The following is a 20,500-nucleotide window of genomic DNA, read 5'->3' on the forward strand; positions in this document are numbered from 1 at the left end:
CAAGCATATGTAATCAAGGTTTTATTTCTCTCTGTTTTCAGTTACATTTTCCGGCTGAGCTGTACTCGTCTGGGTCAGTGGGCTATTGGGTATGTCACTGCTGATGGGAACATTCTCCAGACAATCCCTCACAATAAACCTCTCTTCCAAGCGCTGATTGATGGCTTCAGGGAAGGCTTGTGAGTACCTACTGTTTATCATCTGTTAGAGTCTAGGAACTTAGGACTGTGAAACTGCATCAGTAATGACTTTATTCCAGGTTTCCTCTACAGGTTAAGATTCAGGAAACATATTAACAACTTATATTGTTTGAATTTTCAACTTCTGTGTAGGACTTCTGTTTTTATTTAAAAAGGATTCCTTGAGTGAAATTATTTTTGCCTCTACTGTTTCCATTGTTACCCTGAGTAGATTTTATCTTTCTTTTTTTTCTACATGTTAACTTATTTTCAGGTCTATATTAGATTTTAAAATACACAGTACTTTCCAAACACAGGGGCCTCCCCTAGAGCTCAGCAGGTAGAGAATCTGCTTGCAGTGCAGAAGACACGAGACACGGGTTTGATCCCTGGGTTGGGAAGATCTCCTGGAGAAGGAAATGGCAGCCCACTTGTCTGGAGAATCCCATGGACTGAGGTGCCTGGTGGGCTAAAGTCCAAAGGGTCACAAGGGGTCTTGACATGAGTGAGTGACTACAACACTGACAACATCAGTATTGTCCTCCAGACACTGATACTCTTTCTCCAGGGCACAGTGCCACAGGCTCTATTTTAATCAAGGGGTTGATAAGCTTTTTTTGTGAAGGGCCAGATAGTAAATAGTTCTTCAGTCTTTGCAAACCACATAAGTCTGTGTCACTTGGTGGTGCAGTGGTTAAGAATTCGCTTTGCAGTGCAAGGGACACGGGTTTGATCCCTGGTTGGGGAACTAAGATCCCACATGCTGCAGAGCATCTAAGTCTGCATGCTACAACTAAAGATTTCAGTGCCACAATGAAAGATCCCTCATGACACAGTGAAGATCTCCTGTGCTGCAATTAAGACCTGACTCAGCCAAATAAATAAATAGGTAAATATTTTTAAAAATATATATTTCTATACCAATTAGCAGAAAATGTTACCAGTTACTTGACTAGGCACAGTTAGGATGACTTAGATGTTCCTGATGGCAACAGGCCCAGTGGCCTTCATCCTAACTTCATTTTAATTCAGCAGAATTTCTTCAGGCTATGGGTTTTTGTTATCTCTGCTAATATTTAGGACTTAAGTTCCTATTTATTCCAGAATTCCTATTCCTTTGGGAATTCAAATTGATTATCAGTTGGTAAGCACTAAACATACTAACAGTTGACCAGCTATAAGAAAACTACATGTGTTTTAAAGTAATTAGGAAAATCCATTTTCCATTGCACATCATTTTCTACAGTAATGTTAGAACTGAAAGGGGTACTTCACCAGATGGCAGAGCAGTTTGATGCTAGAAGCTTCCTGGTAGTTGATCTTAGTGGCTTAATTTGCTTCTTGTTACTTTTCTTTCAAATTGGTGTCTCTTAGTGTTAAATCTGTAAACAAGGGTGTTTTAAGGTCTTTGGTTGAAGCAAGTGTCATTTTTTTAAATTGAGAATTCACACTTTAATCTGTGGTCATCCACAGATAAAAATAGTTGGTAAATTGTGGTGCACAGACTAGGTCTTTTAGTCTGTGTCTAAGATAGTTTTTCCTTTTCAGAATGTTGTTTTAAAAAAAACCCAAAGAAGAATATGTGACACAGACTTATGTGGCTTGCAGAGCCTGAAACATTTACTCACTGGCCCTTTATAGGAACAGCTTCTCAACCCCTTGATTAAAATAGAGCCTGTGACACCCTGGATAAAGAATATCAGTGTTTGAAGAGTATCTTCTTAGAACTGATCTGTGTTATTTAATTTTTTTGAAGTACTAATAAAATTTCTCTTTGCACTTCTCCTAAATTACCCTTTTAGAGTGAGAGAATTCCTAGATAACATTTGTCTGTACTAGTAAGCAGTGATAAATTGGCTTCAGATTGGTTACTCTTTTTACAGCTATTTGTTTCCTGATGGACGGAATCAGAATCCCGACCTGACAGGCTTATGTGAGCCAACTCCTCAAGACCACATCAAAGTGACCCAGGTGAGTTTTGTTTTTCATTTTAATCATATTGCTAGACCCAAGCTTCTGTATATTACTCTGTAGAACTGACAGAATTATATTAAGTGATTGGAGCACTTAAAATTTTAAACCATTGACTAGATTAGTGAATTTACGTGTGTGTGTTCTCTTTTTAAACCCTGCTTCTTAAAATAGGACCAAGACTAGGCACTTTCTGTTTTACCTGTTCACTGTTGTGACACTCTGTTTCCAGGCAGAGATTAGTATTACAAGTAACCATCTTCAGTTTTCCTATTTTTAGCTATATAGTTGCAGTCATTCATTCATTCATTCAACAAATATTTGTAACAAACTGAATAATCTCTTTTTCTTTTTTAATCAAAGGAGCAATATGAATTATACTGTGAGATGGGCTCCACATTCCAACTGTGTAAAATATGTGCTGAGAATGATAAAGATGTGAAGATTGAGCCCTGTGGCCACCTCATGTGCACATCCTGTCTAACATCCTGGCAGGTATGGATCCAAACCATGGTTTTTCTCAGCTCAATAATCACAGTGAAGAATTAGGGGTTGTATATCCTTTATGGATATAAAGAATGGTCTGGTTTGTGGGGTAGGTTCTAAACTTTTGGTGCTTTTTTCATTTTAAGGTACTGTGTTCTTAGTGGACAAATATTTTAAGAGCTTTCAGATGTGTCTGTCACCATCTCCTGTTTGCTTTGTAGGAATCAGAAGGCCAGGGCTGTCCTTTCTGCCGATGTGAAATTAAAGGTACTGAGCCCATTGTGGTTGATCCCTTTGATCCTAGAGGAAGTGGCAGCCTGTTGAGGCAAGGAGCAGAGGGAGCTCCCTCCCCAAATTATGATGATGATGATGATGAACGAGCTGATGATTCTCTCTTCATGATGAAGGAATTGGCTGGTGCCAAGGTAAGTCTACAATTTAATAGACTGTGGCAAAATCTTACCATCAGCTGTGTCCTAAAGCAGTAGAACACTTAACAACATCTAAAATACAAGGAGTAATAATAGGTAATATTTATTGAACATTTACCATGTGAAAGAGAACCATGCTAAATACTTAACTGCTTTAATTCATAATCCTATACTTACCTATATTCATGTAACCCTATGAGTAGATGCTATTATTATCCTCATTCAGCAATTGAAGAAATCAAGGAGCAATGAGGTTAAGGAATTTGCTGAAGGTCACACTACTAGTAAGTTGAGCCAGAATCTGTGGCCAGGCATCCCGCCTTTCAGGCCCATGCTCTTACTGTCTGTATCCTAGAAGTGGGTTCTACTCAGATAGCTTGTGGAGAAAATGAAGGGGGAGTAGAAGAATTGGACCGTGTCTTGCTACTGTGACTAGAATATTTTCTCCTTGTTTTTTTCTCTAGTGGAGTCTTGGCAATGGAAAGTTAGGTTTAGGCAGGAGAAATGAGGCCTTGTTAACAAATAAATGGCAACTAAAGTGATTGCAGGGTGATGGGAGGTACCGTACAGAGACTAAACAAACTAGAAAGGCCCTAGTAAAGATAGGAAAGGTAAAAGCCAAGAAAGGCTGTGACCAGATTCTGTTACATCAGTGGTAGGATAAATCAGAGGTTTATTTGCTAATTCAAAGTAAGGCAGTCACCAAAGATGTTAATAAATATAGGGCAGACAAAGGTTCTAATATGCTGTCAGTTCTCTAGTTTAGGCTGTTACAACTTTGATAGGAGGCATTTTTTGATACAGAAGAATCTTTCTTTTATATCAGCACCCAACTGCCTGGTACATGGTGGGTGCTCAATAAATATTGAGAAGATGGGTTGGATTCTCTTCAATGATTGTGTCCAGTTTGTCTCTTCTTCTCTGTCCTCAATGCCACTGCCTTATTTCAGGCTCTCAGAAGCATAGGTTCTCCCTGTTTCCAGAGTCATTGATCTACAACACACACCTTGATCGTCTCATTCCTTTGCCTCATGCTCTTTAATGATTTCTCATTACTTAATGGGTTAGTAAGTACATTCTCTGTTCTAGGCACTTTGCCCTGATAATCCTTTCACTTTGTTTTGTGGAAGCTGAATCATTAAAGATTTCTCCGTGCTTTTGTCTTGATAGTTTCTATGTAATTTAGCTCAGTTTTCATATCCTGAGAAATCTTTCCAGATGATACCCTGCTTCTCCTACCCCTAACTCACACATATTTACCCAAATATAATCTAGGTCTGGCTAAGTGTTTCTGGGATACTGTGAAATGTCTGCCATAGAATGTCTGCCACCTGGTAATAATTTATTAAAAGTATTTCCTGGAAATTCCATGGCAGTGGTTAGAGTTCCTTGCTTCCACTACTGTGTGTGATCCCTTGTTGGGTAACTGAGATCCCACATGCCATGTTGTGTGACCAAAAAAATGATCGTTTCCCATTAGTTCCTAGAAGGCAAGAGTCACCTCTCTTTTGTAATTGGCTATTCACAATTGAGCACATAGTAATTGCTTCGGATGTTTGGGAATTAAAAACACATTGAAACAGGAATTGATAAATGTATCTATGCTATATGGATAGGTGAAGAAATCTGGACTGTTTGAGTAGTACATTTTTAATTTTTTGAAGCTGACCCTTATGGGCGTTCTTTTGCAAGTCTTTCTGTAGGGTGAATTTCTAACAGTCGGATTGCTAGGTATGTCCATTTAAACTCTTTTGAGAGAGGAGAGGGATATAATTAGTGGTGGGGCATATGGGAATTTCAGAAAGCAATGGTATTTCATTTTTTAGCTGAAAGGTAGGTTCTATGTGAATGTTTCATCTTATTCTTTGTACCTTATAGTTCATTATCTACTTTTTATGGATAAAATATTGGAGTAAAAATGTTTCTTTTTTTGGATAGACATTAAAATTTATTGCCCGTATTTTTTGTCCTAAGGTCACTCCTAAAGTATATGCGACTATGAGAGTACTTGCTTTGTCACATCCCAGTAGCTTGTTGTTTTGTTGCTTAATTTTGATTTGTTTTTAAAATAGTGAATCTACTTTTAAAAATATCCTTGTGATAAATACAGATGGTTTTTTTGTTGTTGTTTAAAGTTTAAAAGAATTGCTAAAAATGTCGTTATCTACTTCCATCTCCTCCAGCTCCTATGTCCCATTCAGATTTTTCCATTCGTAAAGCTGTTCCTTAGCCACAGGCTATACCGCTTTCTCCTGATTTTTCGATATTAGTTATGTTTAGAAAAGGATTTAAATCTCTCATCTTCCTCCTTCCTACTTGCTAACTTCCGACTGTAGTTAATTGGAATGTTTTTTGGTTCAGTCAGTATGCAGTGTTTAAATGAGTTTTGCTCCCTATTGTTTCAAGTAATATACTATAATGTGATTACTTTTGCTTTGTTTTACAACCTTCCACTTTTCTGAAATAATTGATTTGTTTTTATTTCCTTAGTTTTCAATTTGTACCTGTCACTACCAAACATCCTCTTGATATAATTTTCTCTGGAGTAAATTCTATGCATGTATTAATAAAGTAGATGTTATGTAATGTAGTATACTGATGTATGGGAGTCTGTCATGTTTTGGCTTCAGTGTAGACTGGTTTTTCACTGAGTGTGCTGCATTCTGTCACCCTGAGGTCTCTCCTCGCCATCATCATGGGACTTCATCGCCTCTCATCTGTGTTGGATTTCGTAACTCTCATGTTTTTCTGTTTCTTGCTTTAACTTCCTTGTTTGAGTAGAGTATGCCCTCAAAATAGCTTTCTGTGAAGAGGTGAGAGGTGAAATTTTTGAGACATCTGATATCTTAAAAATGTCTTTATTCAGCCCTCAAGCTGACTAAATATAGACTTACTGGGTTGAAAGAACACTTCACCTCTGAATTGGTACAGCCTCAGTGACTTCTAGTTTCTAGCATATTTTTGCTCTTTGGTGCCTCTTTTCTCTCTGTCCTCAAAAGCCTTAGACTATTTTCTTTATCCTTGATTCCCTGAAAACTTAAGGGTGTTGTTGTTTGGCTGGTTATGGGTTTCTTTTCTTTCTTTGGGCTACCTGTGTAATGAACACTTTCTATATGGATATTTATATCCCTTAGGTCTTGCAAATACTCTTTTTTTTTTTTTGTAATTTCTTCCTCATATGTGCTTTTATCCTTTTCAGGAACTTTATTATATGTTGAGATAAAAGAACATTTTAGGGATTGGTTATGATATTGAAGCATGAATTGAAGAATATGATTGATTAGCTCAAACCTCTGCCCTTTAAGGATGAGAAGGAGGGATGGATGGTGGGGAGTGGATCAAAATAGGCAGAGAGGGCCTTCCAACTGAGAAACAACTTGAAGAAAGTTAAGGAGGTAGGAATTCCAAAATAGAGAATTACAGAAAACGCTATTGGTTAGGGAGACCAAATTAGACTTGTGAAAGCCAGGCAGGAAAGTGACATTTTATGACATGGGAAAGTAGGAGTTACTGGTGGATGGTTTTTGAGCTAGTGAGGATTTAAGGATGGTTAAACTGGTAATGGTGAGCAAAATGATTTAGCGAGATAAGAAACTAGAAAGCTGGGAGAATCATTAGAAGGTGGTTTTGATAAATTAGGTCTGAGGTTGGTAGGTAGAATGGAAAGGAAAATATAGATATGCCATTCTTTTGTGGAAAAATAACAAGATACAGTGAAAGAAAGAAAGAAAGTGAAGTCACTCAGTCCGACTCTTTGCGGCCCCATGGACTGTAGCCCTCCAGGCTCCTCTGTCCATGGGATTTTCCAGGCAAGAATACTGGAGTGAGTTGCCATTTCCTTCTCCAGGGAGTCTTCCTGACCCAGGGATTGAACCTGGGTCTACCCGCATTGTAGGCAGACGCTTTACCGTCTGAGCCACCAGGGAAGATACAGTGACTGACTCAGATATTGATGATGGAGGGAGAGTAAGTGTGACTTTTCACTTTCTTAACCCTTGAGGTGTTGCGCTGCTCACGCTTCATTGACGTGGAGGCCATGTTCTTAAGCGTGAGTCAGAGCAAGTAACCTGTAACGCAGGCTTTTTCCCTTATTCCCATCCTGGCATTAATGATAGGACTTAATATGGAGATGATTGTTTTTCTGTCATTTTACATAAGTGCTTGTAATACATATTTGCCTATTTTCCATCTGTTTTGCTTTCAGGAAATGCAAAGTAGTATTTTGTATAAATTCTCGTATATCTCTTGACAGCCTACTTGGACAAGCTTATCAGCTATTCATCACCCTGCTGTGGGCAGGGAAATGGAAAAGGTTATACGTTTATTTGTTTCTTTTGATTTGGCACAATTTTCAGAATACAAATTGACAAAAATATCATCCCTTTTAATTACTCAATTGAGATAACATTTCTTTGGAAGAACACAAGATGCTTTTTAATAATACCATCGATCACTTTATCTTATAAATCTCTTTTTTTCTTTGAATCATAATAACCTCTGGAGAGTTTATTTACTTTGATTTCTTCCTTCATTCTGCTCCTTAGGCATTATTTTCCTACATGATTTGTTGAGAGATTAATGTGTATCCCTTTCTTTTAGTACGACTTTCTTTTTTTAATCTTGAAAAGATTTTTTTTCTTCTGAAGATTAAGAGATGGGAGATCGTAAAGTTTTTTAAAATTATAAACTTGGAAGCTTTTTACAGCACAGTAATTTCTACATATAAGCTTTGTAGCTTGTATCTATGATACTTTTGTGATTGAGAGCGCCCTCTTATGGTAACATAAAAATAATTCAGAAAGTGCTTCCGTAAGCCAAAGTCAGGCTCATTGCTATATTCACTGTTCATATTGTACTTGTTTACAGCTTTAGGAGTTGATAGTTACCCCTTCTCCAAAAAAAAATAACCTATTAGGAAATTGTTACTTGTATTAGGTGGAACGACCTCCTTCTCCATTCTCCATGGCCCCACAAGCTTCCCTTCCCCCAGTGCCACCACGACTTGACCTTCTACAGCAGCGAATATCTATCCCTTCAAGTGCTTCTGGTCTTGGAACTGCTTCTAAGGTAAAGCATTATCCATTTCTGCAGTTTTTTCTGATTCTTTTTTGTGGATTAGTAGAATTTGATTGCTTCCATCATGCTTCCATAGGCTCCTCCTGGCTCTCTTCATAAGGACAAACCATTACCAATACCTCCCACTCTTCGAGATCTTCCACCGCCACCTCCTCCAGACCGGCCGTATTCTGGTGGAGCAGAAACCCGGCCTCAGAGACGCCCCTTGCCTTGTACACCGGGTGACTGTCCATCCAGAGACAAACTGCCCCCTGTCCCCTCTGGCCGCATTGGAGAAGCGTCATGGCTACATCGGCCAATCCCCAAAGTACCAGTAGTTGCCCCAAACCCTAGTGACCCCTGGACAGGGAGAGAATTAACCAACCGGCATTCACTTCCATTTTCATTGCCCTCACAAATGGAACCCAGAACTGATATGCCTAGGCTCGGAAGCACATTCAATCTGGATACCTCCATGGTGAGTCCTCATTTTGAAATTATTTATCTTAGTAACAAATATTTGTGGATGACATTGATGGGGAATGTTCTATGTTATGTTTTGTACTGGATTCAGAGATAATATAATCCCTATTTTCAAGAAGTTTATCTATTAATATGTTTATAAATGCAATAAGCATATTTCTGCCATGAGTTGTATGAATAGAAAACACTTTAATTTTAGAGAAAGAAAAGATTATTTCCAGATAGAGCAATCATGAGGGCTTTATAAGAGTGGCATCTGAATTTGAAGTATTCTTTCCAAAGTGGATGCTGTTTTAAGATAGATTACAATGACAGAAATGCTTAAGATGTATTGTGGAATAAGAAGTGTTTAATTTGAGAGGAGGAGAAGTTTTGTGTATCAGAGTAGGAAAGGGGGCTAGAAAGGAACATTGTTGCTAGATTAGAGGGCACCCTCCCAGAAGAATTGGAATTTATTTGGTATAAATGAAGAGTACATGAAGATTAAATTAGTGCAGTAATGTGACCAAAATGATGGCTTAAAGAGAGGAATCTAAAAAAAAGAGAGAGAGAGAGGAATCTAGGAATAGTATGCAGAATGGATTAGAAAGAGAATGGATTGAAGAAAGACAGGTTAGCAGTCCATTGGATAAGCAGGAGATAAGGGATAGAATTGGGGGTGGGAGAGGTGTATTCATTCTTTTGTTGGTTCTTTTTTTTTTCTTTTTCTTTTTGTTGGTTCTTTATGCACTCAGCAAAAAATCTTGCCCTCCAAAAGTTTACATTCTACTGGAGGAAGGATGGGAAATAAACAAGATAACCTATAAAATATAAAAAGTTTTGGATGCTGATGAATGCTGTGGAGAAACATAGGGTGAAAACGGTGTAGAGAAAGCTGGATTTGGGATGGGGAGGTACATGAAGGGATGACATACATTTCTGAGCAAAGACTTGGAGCAACATGGGATGGAGGGAAAGCAGATGAGTTTGGGAGAGTCTGTGGTTGTAATCACAGAGGGGCCCCACATAGCTGGTACGGGGTAAACGAGAGGGAGACTCCTGGTCCAGGAACAGAATGGGGAGCCTGGTTAGGTAGAGACTTCAGGGAGCATGGAACACAGACCCAGTGAGTCTTGAAAGCAGTTGGTCGGTGGAAAAAAGGATGAGAGGTCGCATGTACATATATACACCTATGCACACACCGCAGAGGTTTTTAACCTGGCTAACTAGGGATAGACATGTTGAATTTGACACGAGCCATTAAAGGAAGAATTGGCCAGTGGGCAGTTACAAACCCAAGAAGAAGATGGAATTGGAGGGTAAAGTTGAGAAATGCTGTGGTCCTTAAATGAACTATGCATTTCATGGTTGAAAGGGAAAGGGGAAGGTAACTTAGCATTTAAGTGGCATTTATGATATAGGCAGTCTTAATTAGTGAGAGTGGATTAGGTTTGACTTTCAGTGGCATTAATATAGAAAAATATGTAGATTTTTAAAGCTAGAATGGTAATTGTGCAGACAACCAGTTTCCTCAGATCTTTCTAGAATTAAAACAAACAAAAAAACCCCTCATTTCATTGCCTCATTTTTAGATCTACCCTCCCTAACCCTTATATTTGAACCTTCAACTATACTTTTGTCACATATAATAAGCCCAAAGCATGGCATTGAGGATGAGGTCTCTGTCTATATGACTGTTCTTGTTATTTTGAATAGATTAAATAAGAGGAGATGCTTAGCTATATTAAGAACATTTTTTTTTAACTCTCTTCTTTCCAGAATATGAATAGCAGCCCATTAGCAGGTGCAGAGTGTGAGCATCCCAAAATCAAACCTTCCGCATCTGCCAATGCCATTTATTCTCTGGCTGCCAGGTAAGTTTACTAAAACTGTATTTCATACAGTGGAGTTGATACTTTCAAACAACTTGTTTATAGGAAATTTAGAAAACCCAGAGGGTTGTAAAGAAGAAAATAAAAATTGACCTGTATTTCTATTATGTAAAAATTATCATGTATTGGACTGTTTCTTTCCATTATTTTCTCTGTGTATATGTACATAGTAGGAATGCAAAAGTAGGAAGTCAAGAGATATCTGGAGTAATTGGAGTAAAAATGAAACAGGGTAATTAAAGGCTAAGAGAGTTTTGTCAGGAGAACACACTGGTCATAGCAAACATCCTCTTCCAACAATACAGAATGAGAAGGAACTTTGAGACCTTCTTAAAAAAAAAAAAAGCAAAATAAGGTACAATGTGGAGTGTATTGTGGGAAACTTACATATAGGCAGTATTGGGCAGACAACCATCCAGAGGCACTTGGAGCTGCACTGCACGTCACTGAAAGGGGAACAAGGGAGTATAAAGGGGCTAAAGCTAAAGATAGAATCTGACTCCTAAAGGAGAAGTGTGTCTGCAGCAATAGGAACCGGGTGGGGCGAGCTGGGGGGAGAATCTCTTGCCATTATTCCTCACAGACCATTAATCTATGTCAGCTGAAGGTATTCCTCGAGTTTTTCATGTCAGATGAAACAAACGTAAAAGTTGATAGGGAAGTCACCTGGCTTGGGCATATTCCTTGTGAGCAGGCTGAAGCCCAGTCACAGAGAAGGGGAAGGCATGGGACTGCAGGTGTAAGATGGAGCTCACAGAATGGAGCCAGTATGGTTTCAGCTACACAGTTATTTAGGAGTATATCATTTAATTTCCACAGTTTGGGGACTTTTCAGTGTTACTTTTTTTTAAATTGATTTGTAACTTTATCTGTTGTGATTAGAGAAAATATTTTGTATGATATTTTAAAAAATCTATTGAGACTTAGTTTGTGGCCTAACATAACATATTGTCCATCTGTAAGGTGTCCTGTTTGTACATGAGAAGAGCGTGTGTGCTGTTAATGTTGAGTAGAGGTTTTTTGTGTTTGTCTATTACATCTAATTGGTTTATTGTATTAAGTCCTTTGTTTCTTTACTTATCTTATATTTGATTTTTGTGTCCATGATTATGAGTAGGGTGTTGAAATCTCCAGTTGTTATTGTAGAGCTGTCTGTTTCTCCCTTCAATTCTGTCAGGTTTTGCTTCATATATTGATGTTTTGATGGTCTGTCATTAGGTGTATCAGTTCAGTTCAGTCGCTCAGTTGTGTCCGACTCTTTGTGACCCCATGAACCACAGCACACCAGGCCTCCCTGTCCATCACCAACTCCCAGAGTCCACCCAAACCCATGTCCATTGAGTCAGTGGTGCCATCCAACCATCTCATCCTCTGTCGTCCCCTTCTCCTCCTGCCCTCAATCTTTCCCAGCATCAGGGTCTTTTCCAGTGAATCAGCTCTTCACATCAGGTGGCCAAAGTATTGGAGTTTCAGCTTCAACATCAGTCCTTCCAGTGAACACCCAGGACTGATCTCAGGTGTCTAAATGTTTATAATTGTTAAATCTTCCAGTTTATATAATGTTCTTTGTCCCTTGTAACCTTTTTTGACTGAAAGTCTATTGTGTCTGAATATTAGCATAGCTCCCTCCTCCCCTCACCCCTTTGGTTACTATTTGCACAGAATAACTTAATCCATCCTTTGACTTTCAGCCTGTTTGTGTCATGGAGTCTCAAATGAGTCTCTTATAGATAGCATATCTTGGATTGTATGTTTTAATCCAATCCAAAGTCTCTGTCTTTTGATTGGAGAGTTTAGCTCATTTATATTTAAAGCAATTACTGATATGGAGGGACTTCTATCATTGTGCTGTTTGTTTTCTGTATTCCCTGTAGTTTTTTTGTCCCTCATTTCCTGCATTACTTTCTTTTGTGTTTAGTTTTTGGGTTTGTGTGTGTGTGTGTGTGGTGAAATGTTTTAAGTGCCTTTCTCATTTCCTTTTGTGTATATTCTATAGATTCTTTCTTTGTGGTTACCATAGGGATTATATGTAACATCCCAAAGCTATAACAGTGTAATTTGAATTTATACCAGCATGTAAAAACTCTGCTCCTTTACTGCTCCACCACACCCCTTTCGTTGTTGAGTCACTAAATTACATCTTTATATATTGTGTGCCCCTAGTATTTTTAAACTAGATTATGATCTAGTTCTTTTAAGTGCATTGGTTTCCTAAAATTTATACAGAAAAAGAGATTTGGAGTTAACCAGCCAAAGTTACAGTAACACTGGCTTTTACACTGTTAATTATGGATTTTTTTCCTTTTAAATGCACTAGTCTCTTAAATCATGTAGGAAAAAAAAAGTACAGTTACAAACCACTCTTACAACAATACTAGCTTTTATAACTGTCTGTGTATTTACTTTTATGCAAGTCTTTATTTCTCCATACAGCTTGAAATTACTGTCTAGTGTTTTCATTTCACCCTGCAGGACTTACTTGGGCATTTCTTACAGGGCAGGTTTAGTGGTCATGTACTCCCTCAGCTTTTGTTTGTTTGGGAATATCTTGATTTCTCCCTCACTTTTGGAAGCAATTTTACCAGATGCAGGTATACTTCAAAGATACTGTGGTTTGGTTCCAGACCACTGCATGAAGGTGAATATTGCAGTAAAGTGAGACACCTGAATTCTTTGGTTTTGGTTTCCCAGTATATATAAATGTTATGTTTACACTATGCTGTAGTCTGTTAAGTGTGCAGTTGCATTGTGTCTTATATACACACACACACACCTTAATGTAAAATGTTTCATCGCTAAAAAATTCTAACCATCACCTGAGCCTTCAGCAAGTCATAATCTTTTTACAATAGTAATATCAGATATCACTGATTATAGATCACTGTAACAAATATAATAATGAAAAATCTTGAAATATCTTGAGAATTATCAAAATGTGGCACACGACATGAAGTGAGAAAATGCAGTTAGAAAAATGGTGCTAGTAGACTTACTCGATACAGAGTTGCCCCAGGTCTTCAATTTATTAAAAAACAACAACAAAATGCTGTCTCTGAAGTGCAGTAAAATAAGGTATGCCTGTGTAGGATTCTTGGTTGAGAGCTTCTTTTCTTTTAGCATTTCGAATATATAAGCCGACTGTCTTCTGGCCTTTAAAGTTTCTGATGAGAAGTCTGCTCATAATCTCATTGAGGATCCCTCATGTGTGATGGTTTGCTTCTTTCTTTATCTTTGTCTTTTAAGAGTGTGAGTCTTTTTGAGTTCCTTTTACTTGGAGTTTGTTGAACTTCTCAGATGTTTGTGTTCATTGAGTTGGGAAGTTTGGGGCCCTTATTTCTTCATCTATTCTCTCTGCCCCTTTTTCTCTCTCTTCTACTAGGACTCTCACAGTGTGTAGGTTGGTCCTTTGGTGGTGATATGTCCCACAGCTCCCTTAGACTCTGTTTGGTTTTCTTCAGTCTTTTTTTCTTTCTGTTTATTCCTCAGCCTTGATAATTTCCATTGTTCTCTCTTCAAGTTCACTGATTCTTTCTCCTCGCTGCTCAAGTATACCTTTGACTCCCTCTAGTGATTTTTTTTTTTTTTCATTTCACTTGTACTTTTCAGTCTAGAATTTCTTTTTTGTTTTTTCTTAGGTTTTTCTGTTTCTATTGATACTTCCATTTTGTTCCACATGGTTTTCTTGATTTTTCTCCACATCGTCCTTTAAATCTCATGGAAGTTACTTCAGCCAGAGTGGGAGGGATTTACAGTGCAGGGAGGTGCAGCAGCAGTGGCCGCTGCTCCTGCCCCTTTGTGAGCACCTCGGTGAACAGGAGCAGCAGTCTGTCATCAGAACAGATTCCCAGCATTTGAGGGGCTGAGTCCTTTTGTCCACCTTGACTCCTGAATGTTACGTGCAGGCTGCTCCAGGAACATTTGTACAGCTGCCTGCCCTGTGACAAGGGTTGGGAATGGATAGCTGCTACTATGCTAAGAACTGAAATTAATAGCAATTTAGCATCCTGACCTTTACCTGGCAGTTACAAGCCTTCAACAGACTCTGGAGTTCCAAAATGGTTACATCAGACAACTTCTACCATCTCCCCAGAATCCTCCTTGAGTATCTGTTTTTTGTTTCATTGCTTTCTCCTCATATTTTTTTCTTCCAACTTTCTTTAGGCTTTATTTGTTATTTTTCTAGCTCCATGAGCTGGGTGCTCTGTTAATCTGCTCAGGCTGCCATAACAAAATACTGCATACAGACTGGGCAGCTTAAGCAGCAGAATTTAATTTTCTCATCGTTCTGGCAACTGGAAGTCCAAGATCTATCAGGATGTCAGCATATTTGGTTTCTGGTGAGGAATCTCTTACTGGCTTATATGCTTACATAACGTTCTCACTATGTTCTCACATGGCTTTTCCTTCATACATGTGTTGAGGGAGAGGTATAGAGAGCAACAGCAGGCTCTCTGGTGTCTCTTCATATCAGGACACCATCCTGTTGGGTTGGGGCCCATCCTTATGACCTCATCCAACCTTAGTTACTGCCTCAGATGCTCAATGTTCACACATATAGCCACACTGGGGATTAGGGCCTCAAGACAGTAGTTTTGGGAAGGATACAAACATTCAGTCCATAACAGATGCTGTAGCTGTAAAACCACAAATTTTGATATGTCATGTTTTCTTTATCATTCACTTCAAATTATATGATGATTTTCCATTTGTGATTTCTTCTTTGACTATCAGTTGTTTATATGTTCCTTGATTTTCAAATATTGGAAGATTTTCTAGTTATTTTTCTGTTCCTGCATTCTAGCTTCCTTCCAGTGAGGTCAGAAACTATACCCTGTGACTTAAATTTGTGCCATTTGTGGGACCTTCCTTATTGACTAGTTTATGGTAAATTCTGTATGTGTTATTACCACCTTCATTTTATAAAAATGGATATTCTGCAGTTGTTGGGCACAACATTCTGTATATGTCAGGTTTGTTAATTGTATTCAATTGTACTATCTCCTTGCTGATTTGTTTTTAAATTTACATGTTCTGTCAAATACTAAGAGGTGTTATTTTAATAACTCCGCCTATAATTGGGGGGTCTCTCTTTTTTCTGTTTATTTCTGTCCATTTGTATGTGTATTTAGTCTATGTAATCAGGGTACATAGAAATTTAGAATTATTAACTAAATAATCATTGTTCTTGTTACTCCATTTACTCTCTGATTGTGCTTCAAACCAGCCTTAGTCTGCTTTATTGTTATTGTTCAGTTGCTTAAGTCCTATCCGACTCTTTGTGACCCCCTGGAGTTTGACTTATATTAAAATGTCTGTATCAGAGTCCTAACCCCTGGACTCAGCTCTCTTTTAGTGTTTGCTTGATCTTTTTCCATCCTTTTACTTTCAACTTTCCTGCTGAAGGGATGTTTGAAGGTATGTTTCTTGTAAGCAGTATATATAGATATACTTTTTGGCTTTTTTCCCCCTTAAATCCAGTCTAGCATTTTTGTTTTAAAATATTTGTTCCCTACCCTTTCCCCCATTTTTCCTGTCTTTGCTCATTTTTTTCTTTTCCTTTTCCAATTTTCTTTCTTTGGGAGTAAAATACTTTTTATTATACCATTTCTCTCCTTATATTCTTTTAACAGTTATCTTCAGGACTCCAACATATACCCTTGACTCATGATCATTAGAGTCCACTTGGAATCAGGGCCTCTTAACACTTCAAGGACATTTAAATTTCCACATATTTATCCTCTAGTATTTTCATTTCTTCCTGCTTTGCCATCATTCCATCTGAAATCTTTTTCCTTCTGCCTAGATAACTTCCTTTAGAGCAACAGAGGGAGAGAAAGAGGAGAGTGTGTTAGTGTATCTTCTATTAGTGGATTCACTTAAATCTTCTTTGACTTAAAATATCTTTTATCAAAAAAAAAAAAAAATTTAAAAATATCTTTTATCATTCATTTTTTAAAGATATTTTTACTAAATATAGTACAGTCAATCCTTGAACAATTCAGGAGTTAGGGGCACCAACCCACTATGTATTGGAATATCCAGATATAACTACAGTGCGCCCTCTGTATCCACAGTTTTGCATCCAAATTCAACCAACTTTGTGGATTGTGTAGTACTATAGTATGCATTTATGGGGAAAATGTGCATAAAAGTGCACCAATGCAATTCAAACCCATGTCTTTCAGCACTTTAAAAATATCACACCACCTTCTGACTTTTATTGTATCTGTTGGAAAATGAGAGTAATGTTGCTCCTTCAAGGGTAGTGTTTCTTTTTCTGACTACTTATAACACCTTTGTGTCTTTGAATCCCAGCAGTTTTACTATAATGTGCCTATGTAGTTTTCTTTATATTTATGCTTAAGGCTTTCGAGTTTATGGATTTTGCCATTTGATGCTTTTAATCAGTTTTAGAAAATCTCAGCCACTGGGAATTCCCTGGTGGTCCAGTGGTTAGGATTCTGTGCTCTCACTGCCAAGAGTCTGGGTTCATTCCCTGGTTGGGAAACTAAGATCCTGTAAGCCATGCAGTGCAGCCCCCTTCTCTCCACCTGCCCCCACCCCAACAAAAAAAATCAGCATAGAAAATCTCAGGCAGTATTTCCTTTTTCTCTTTAAAACTTTTATTGGAGTATAGTTGATTTACAGTGTTGTGTTAGTTTCCAGCGTGTACTGTTTCCTCAGATAGACTGAAACTGTGCAGTCTCTCTCTTCTATGACTCCAGTTACCTGGAAGTTCGGCCTTTTCATCATACCTTGTATAGCTCTTTTGCTCATTTCCATGTTTTCCATTCTTTTTCCTCTCTTTACTTGAATTGGAATAGTTCTTACTCTATTTCACTTGCCTAATCTTTTTTTTTTTTCCCCAGTTTCTAATCTGCCCCAGAATCCATCTTAACAAATGCTATGTTTTTAGGTTCTAGACTTTTCATGTATAGCTTTCTAATAAAATTCTCTTTTTTCTTGAACTATTATATAGTATATTATATATACTATTGAATTATAACTATTTTAAAGGCCATATTTGTTACTTTCAACTTTGTCTCTCTAGTTTGGCAAGACAGCCAAAGTACTACTGCTTTTTGCTTAGTTTCTCAGAATGTTGTCCCATGCATACATGGTTTAAGGATTCACAGTAGCTCTAGGGAAAATTGCAGGCAGCATTTCAAACCTGTGTCTCTACCGTTCCCTTCTCCAGGATTTTTGACTCCTTGTGTCTTGGCCATCGTGGTATTCCCGAATTCCAATCCCTCTCTCCTCAGTCTGTTGAAATCTACATTGAAAGCCCAAGTTCAGAACTCCTAATATGGGGCTTAATGCAGTGTATTCTCCTTGCCTCTGGAAAGAGAATATGCCTCTGCTTCTTTCTTTTGTATAGTTTCCTGCTTTTATAGCTGGCTGTTCTAGGCAGATGGTCAGACTATACTTGCTACTTGGTCATGGCTGTAGACATGTAAAATGTATGTATGTTTTAGATCAATATAGTTTTATGTTTTCCCTTTTTTTAAACTTAGCATTATATATTGGGCACTTCTTCCTTTCAGTTAAAAAGTTCTTCAAAATCTTCACTTTTAATGATTGCATATTATTACATAATGTGACTATTTTGTTGCTCAGTTGTGTCCAACTCTCTGCAACCCCATGGGCTGCAGCATACCAGGCTTCCCTGTCCTTCACTATCTCCCGCAAATTTATGACATCATATATTTAATCATTCCTGTTGTTGGATATTTATTTTGTTTAAAAGCTTTTAATGTAATGATTTTACTTCAGTGTATCTTTCTACATAGCCAGAGATGCAGCCAAGGTAGAATTACTGTGACAGAAGAATGTGAATGTTTTAAAGTATGTATTGCCAAAATGCTTAATGAATAAATGGTGTAGTTTTATATTTTTATTAGCATCAACAAAAAGAATTGTAATTAAAATTTTTGGATTACCCTTTTAATGACCTTTTTCTCTTTATGAAAATAGTATGTGTTATAAGAATATTTTAAAAACACAGGTGAGCAATGCTAAAGAAAGTTAGCAGAATCTTACCACCTAGAGTCAGACAGTAATTGGCAATAGGTAATATACTCATTGCCATTCTTATGTGTTTAGAATCATGCTTGCTGTTTTTTACTAGGAGTATCTTGAACATCTGAGGATGTTATATATTTCTTCTGCCACAGTGATTTTCAAATTATTTCAGGTAATTGCAAAGCAGTTCATTCTTTTTGTTTTCTTTTTCTGTTTTTCTATTCTTCCTCTTCCAGACCTCTTCCTGTGCCAAAGCTGCCCCCTGGGGAGCAGTGTGAAAATGAGGAGGATACAGAGTATATGACTCCTTCCTCTAGGCCCCTGGGACTTCAAAAGCCAGAAGTGAAGTGGCCTCCAGAGATAGCGCAGAGTTCACGGTAGGTTCACAACAGTCCTGTTTGGGAATTCAGTTGACACCAACTCACTCACCTGCTTGGCTTGCTGCCTGCACATAGTGTTATCCAGCCAAAAATAAAGCAGAAAGATGTGTGTAGCCGCTAATGTTTTAAGCTTCTTGCAGCTGTAAGCAGTTCTACTTAAATGTTTCTTGAGCATCACAATAATTTCAAAAACATACACAGCTGTTACTCATAATAGGAGTCAATCTTATGATATTTACTAGTAGTGACACTGGCGAAGGGAGAGTGTTATCTTGATAGAATCAGGGTCTAGAGAAGTTGTGAATTAAGTGACTCCTGCTAAGTTTGCAGATAACAGAGTTCTGTTTCTGAAGATCATTATGCCACTTTCCTTCCGGTCCAGAACGTGTGACTGTGACCAGCAGGTCGATAGCTGTACATACGAAGCCATGTATAATATTCAGTCCCAGGTGGCGCCATCTGTCACAGAGAGTGGTACGTTTGGTGAGTAGTCATTCTGCTACTTTATTTATTTATTTAAATTTATTTATTCATTTGGCTATGCCGGGTGTTAGTTGCAGCATGTGGGATCTTTAGTTGTGGCGTGCAAACTCTTAGTTGCAGCATGTGGGATCTTAGTTCCCTGACCAGGGATCAGACCTGGGCCTCTTGCATTGGGGGCATGGAGTCTTAGCCACTGGACCACCAGGGAAGTCCCCAGTTCTGCTGCTTTAACAATCATTGATGTGCTGGAGGAATGAGCTGATAATGTCTGGCCAATGAGAGCTTGATCTAAGTGGAATATTCTTAAATAATTTTCTTTGCAAAGTATCTTTGATCTATGGCAGTAAAGGCCTTTCTTCTCTTTTATTTTTCATTCACACAGCCAGTTCCATTTGGGATTTTCATCCTTCCAGGGCCTGGCAGCCCTTGTGTTATATGGCCTGGACCTGCAGTGCTGGCAGCTAGCTCCCTCTTACTCCCATTGCTTTTCAACATTGATGAAATTCTTGTGTGTGTGGGTGGTGAATACTCCATTCCCATATTAACTAGCTTACCAAGTTGAAAGTTCAAGAAGGCAGTACATACAACAGGGCCCTTTGGCTGATCTTCCAAGGTGAAATGCAGATGAAAATGTTGACTGAATGCTGTAAAGTGGTGCTTGAGTCTTGGATTTCAGTGGCCGTTAACCTTGGCCAGGGTAGCTTTTGACATATTTAGAAAAATAGAGCTGCAGGATTGGTGCAGATTTTGGTTCCTTGTTTCTTTTATTTCTACCCACAGGGCCACACAGTGTTTGACCCAAAATGGATATTCAGTAACTGTTTGATGCTATATATGCTCGATGAGTGGATGTCCCTGTCCTGAAATGTTAGACAGAGAAGTATGTTAGAAAAAGAGGATAACTGCACACATTTTTCTCTAGGTGAAGGGAATTTGGCTGCAGCCCATGCCAACACTGGCCCTGAGGAATCAGAAAATGAAGAGGACGGGTATGATGTTCCCAAGCCACCTGTGCCTGTGGTGCTGGCCCGCCGCACGCTCTCCGACATCTCCAACGCCAGTTCCTCCTTTGGCTGGCTGTCCCTGGAAGGTGATCCCCCCACACGTGAGTCTCCAGGCTCCCTCAGGTTTACCCAGAA

At 38.4% G+C, this 20,500-nt stretch overlaps 1 protein-coding gene across 2 annotated transcripts in view; it reads left to right on the forward strand.

Annotated features, from left to right (window-relative positions):
- CBL (Cbl proto-oncogene) overlaps window positions 1–20,500 on the forward strand; it is an 87,284-nt gene that overhangs the window by 57,470 nt on the left and 9,314 nt on the right. For both annotated transcript variants that reach the window (XM_043900912.1, XM_043900920.1), the window contains 10 exons: window positions 42–179; window positions 2,063–2,150; window positions 2,514–2,645; window positions 2,858–3,061; window positions 8,003–8,134; window positions 8,220–8,600; window positions 10,364–10,458; window positions 18,735–18,875; window positions 19,261–19,361; window positions 20,284–20,466. In XM_043900912.1, the coding sequence (XP_043756847.1) occupies window positions 42–179; window positions 2,063–2,150; window positions 2,514–2,645; window positions 2,858–3,061; window positions 8,003–8,134; window positions 8,220–8,600; window positions 10,364–10,458; window positions 18,735–18,875; window positions 19,261–19,361; window positions 20,284–20,466 (1,595 nt within the window). The remainder of the gene's footprint in view (window positions 1–41; window positions 180–2,062; window positions 2,151–2,513; window positions 2,646–2,857; window positions 3,062–8,002; window positions 8,135–8,219; window positions 8,601–10,363; window positions 10,459–18,734; window positions 18,876–19,260; window positions 19,362–20,283; window positions 20,467–20,500) is intronic.

Source organism: Cervus elaphus, chromosome 1, assembly GCF_910594005.1.
Source record: "Cervus elaphus chromosome 1, mCerEla1.1, whole genome shotgun sequence".
Classification (NCBI taxonomy): domain Eukaryota; kingdom Metazoa; phylum Chordata; class Mammalia; order Artiodactyla; family Cervidae; genus Cervus; species Cervus elaphus.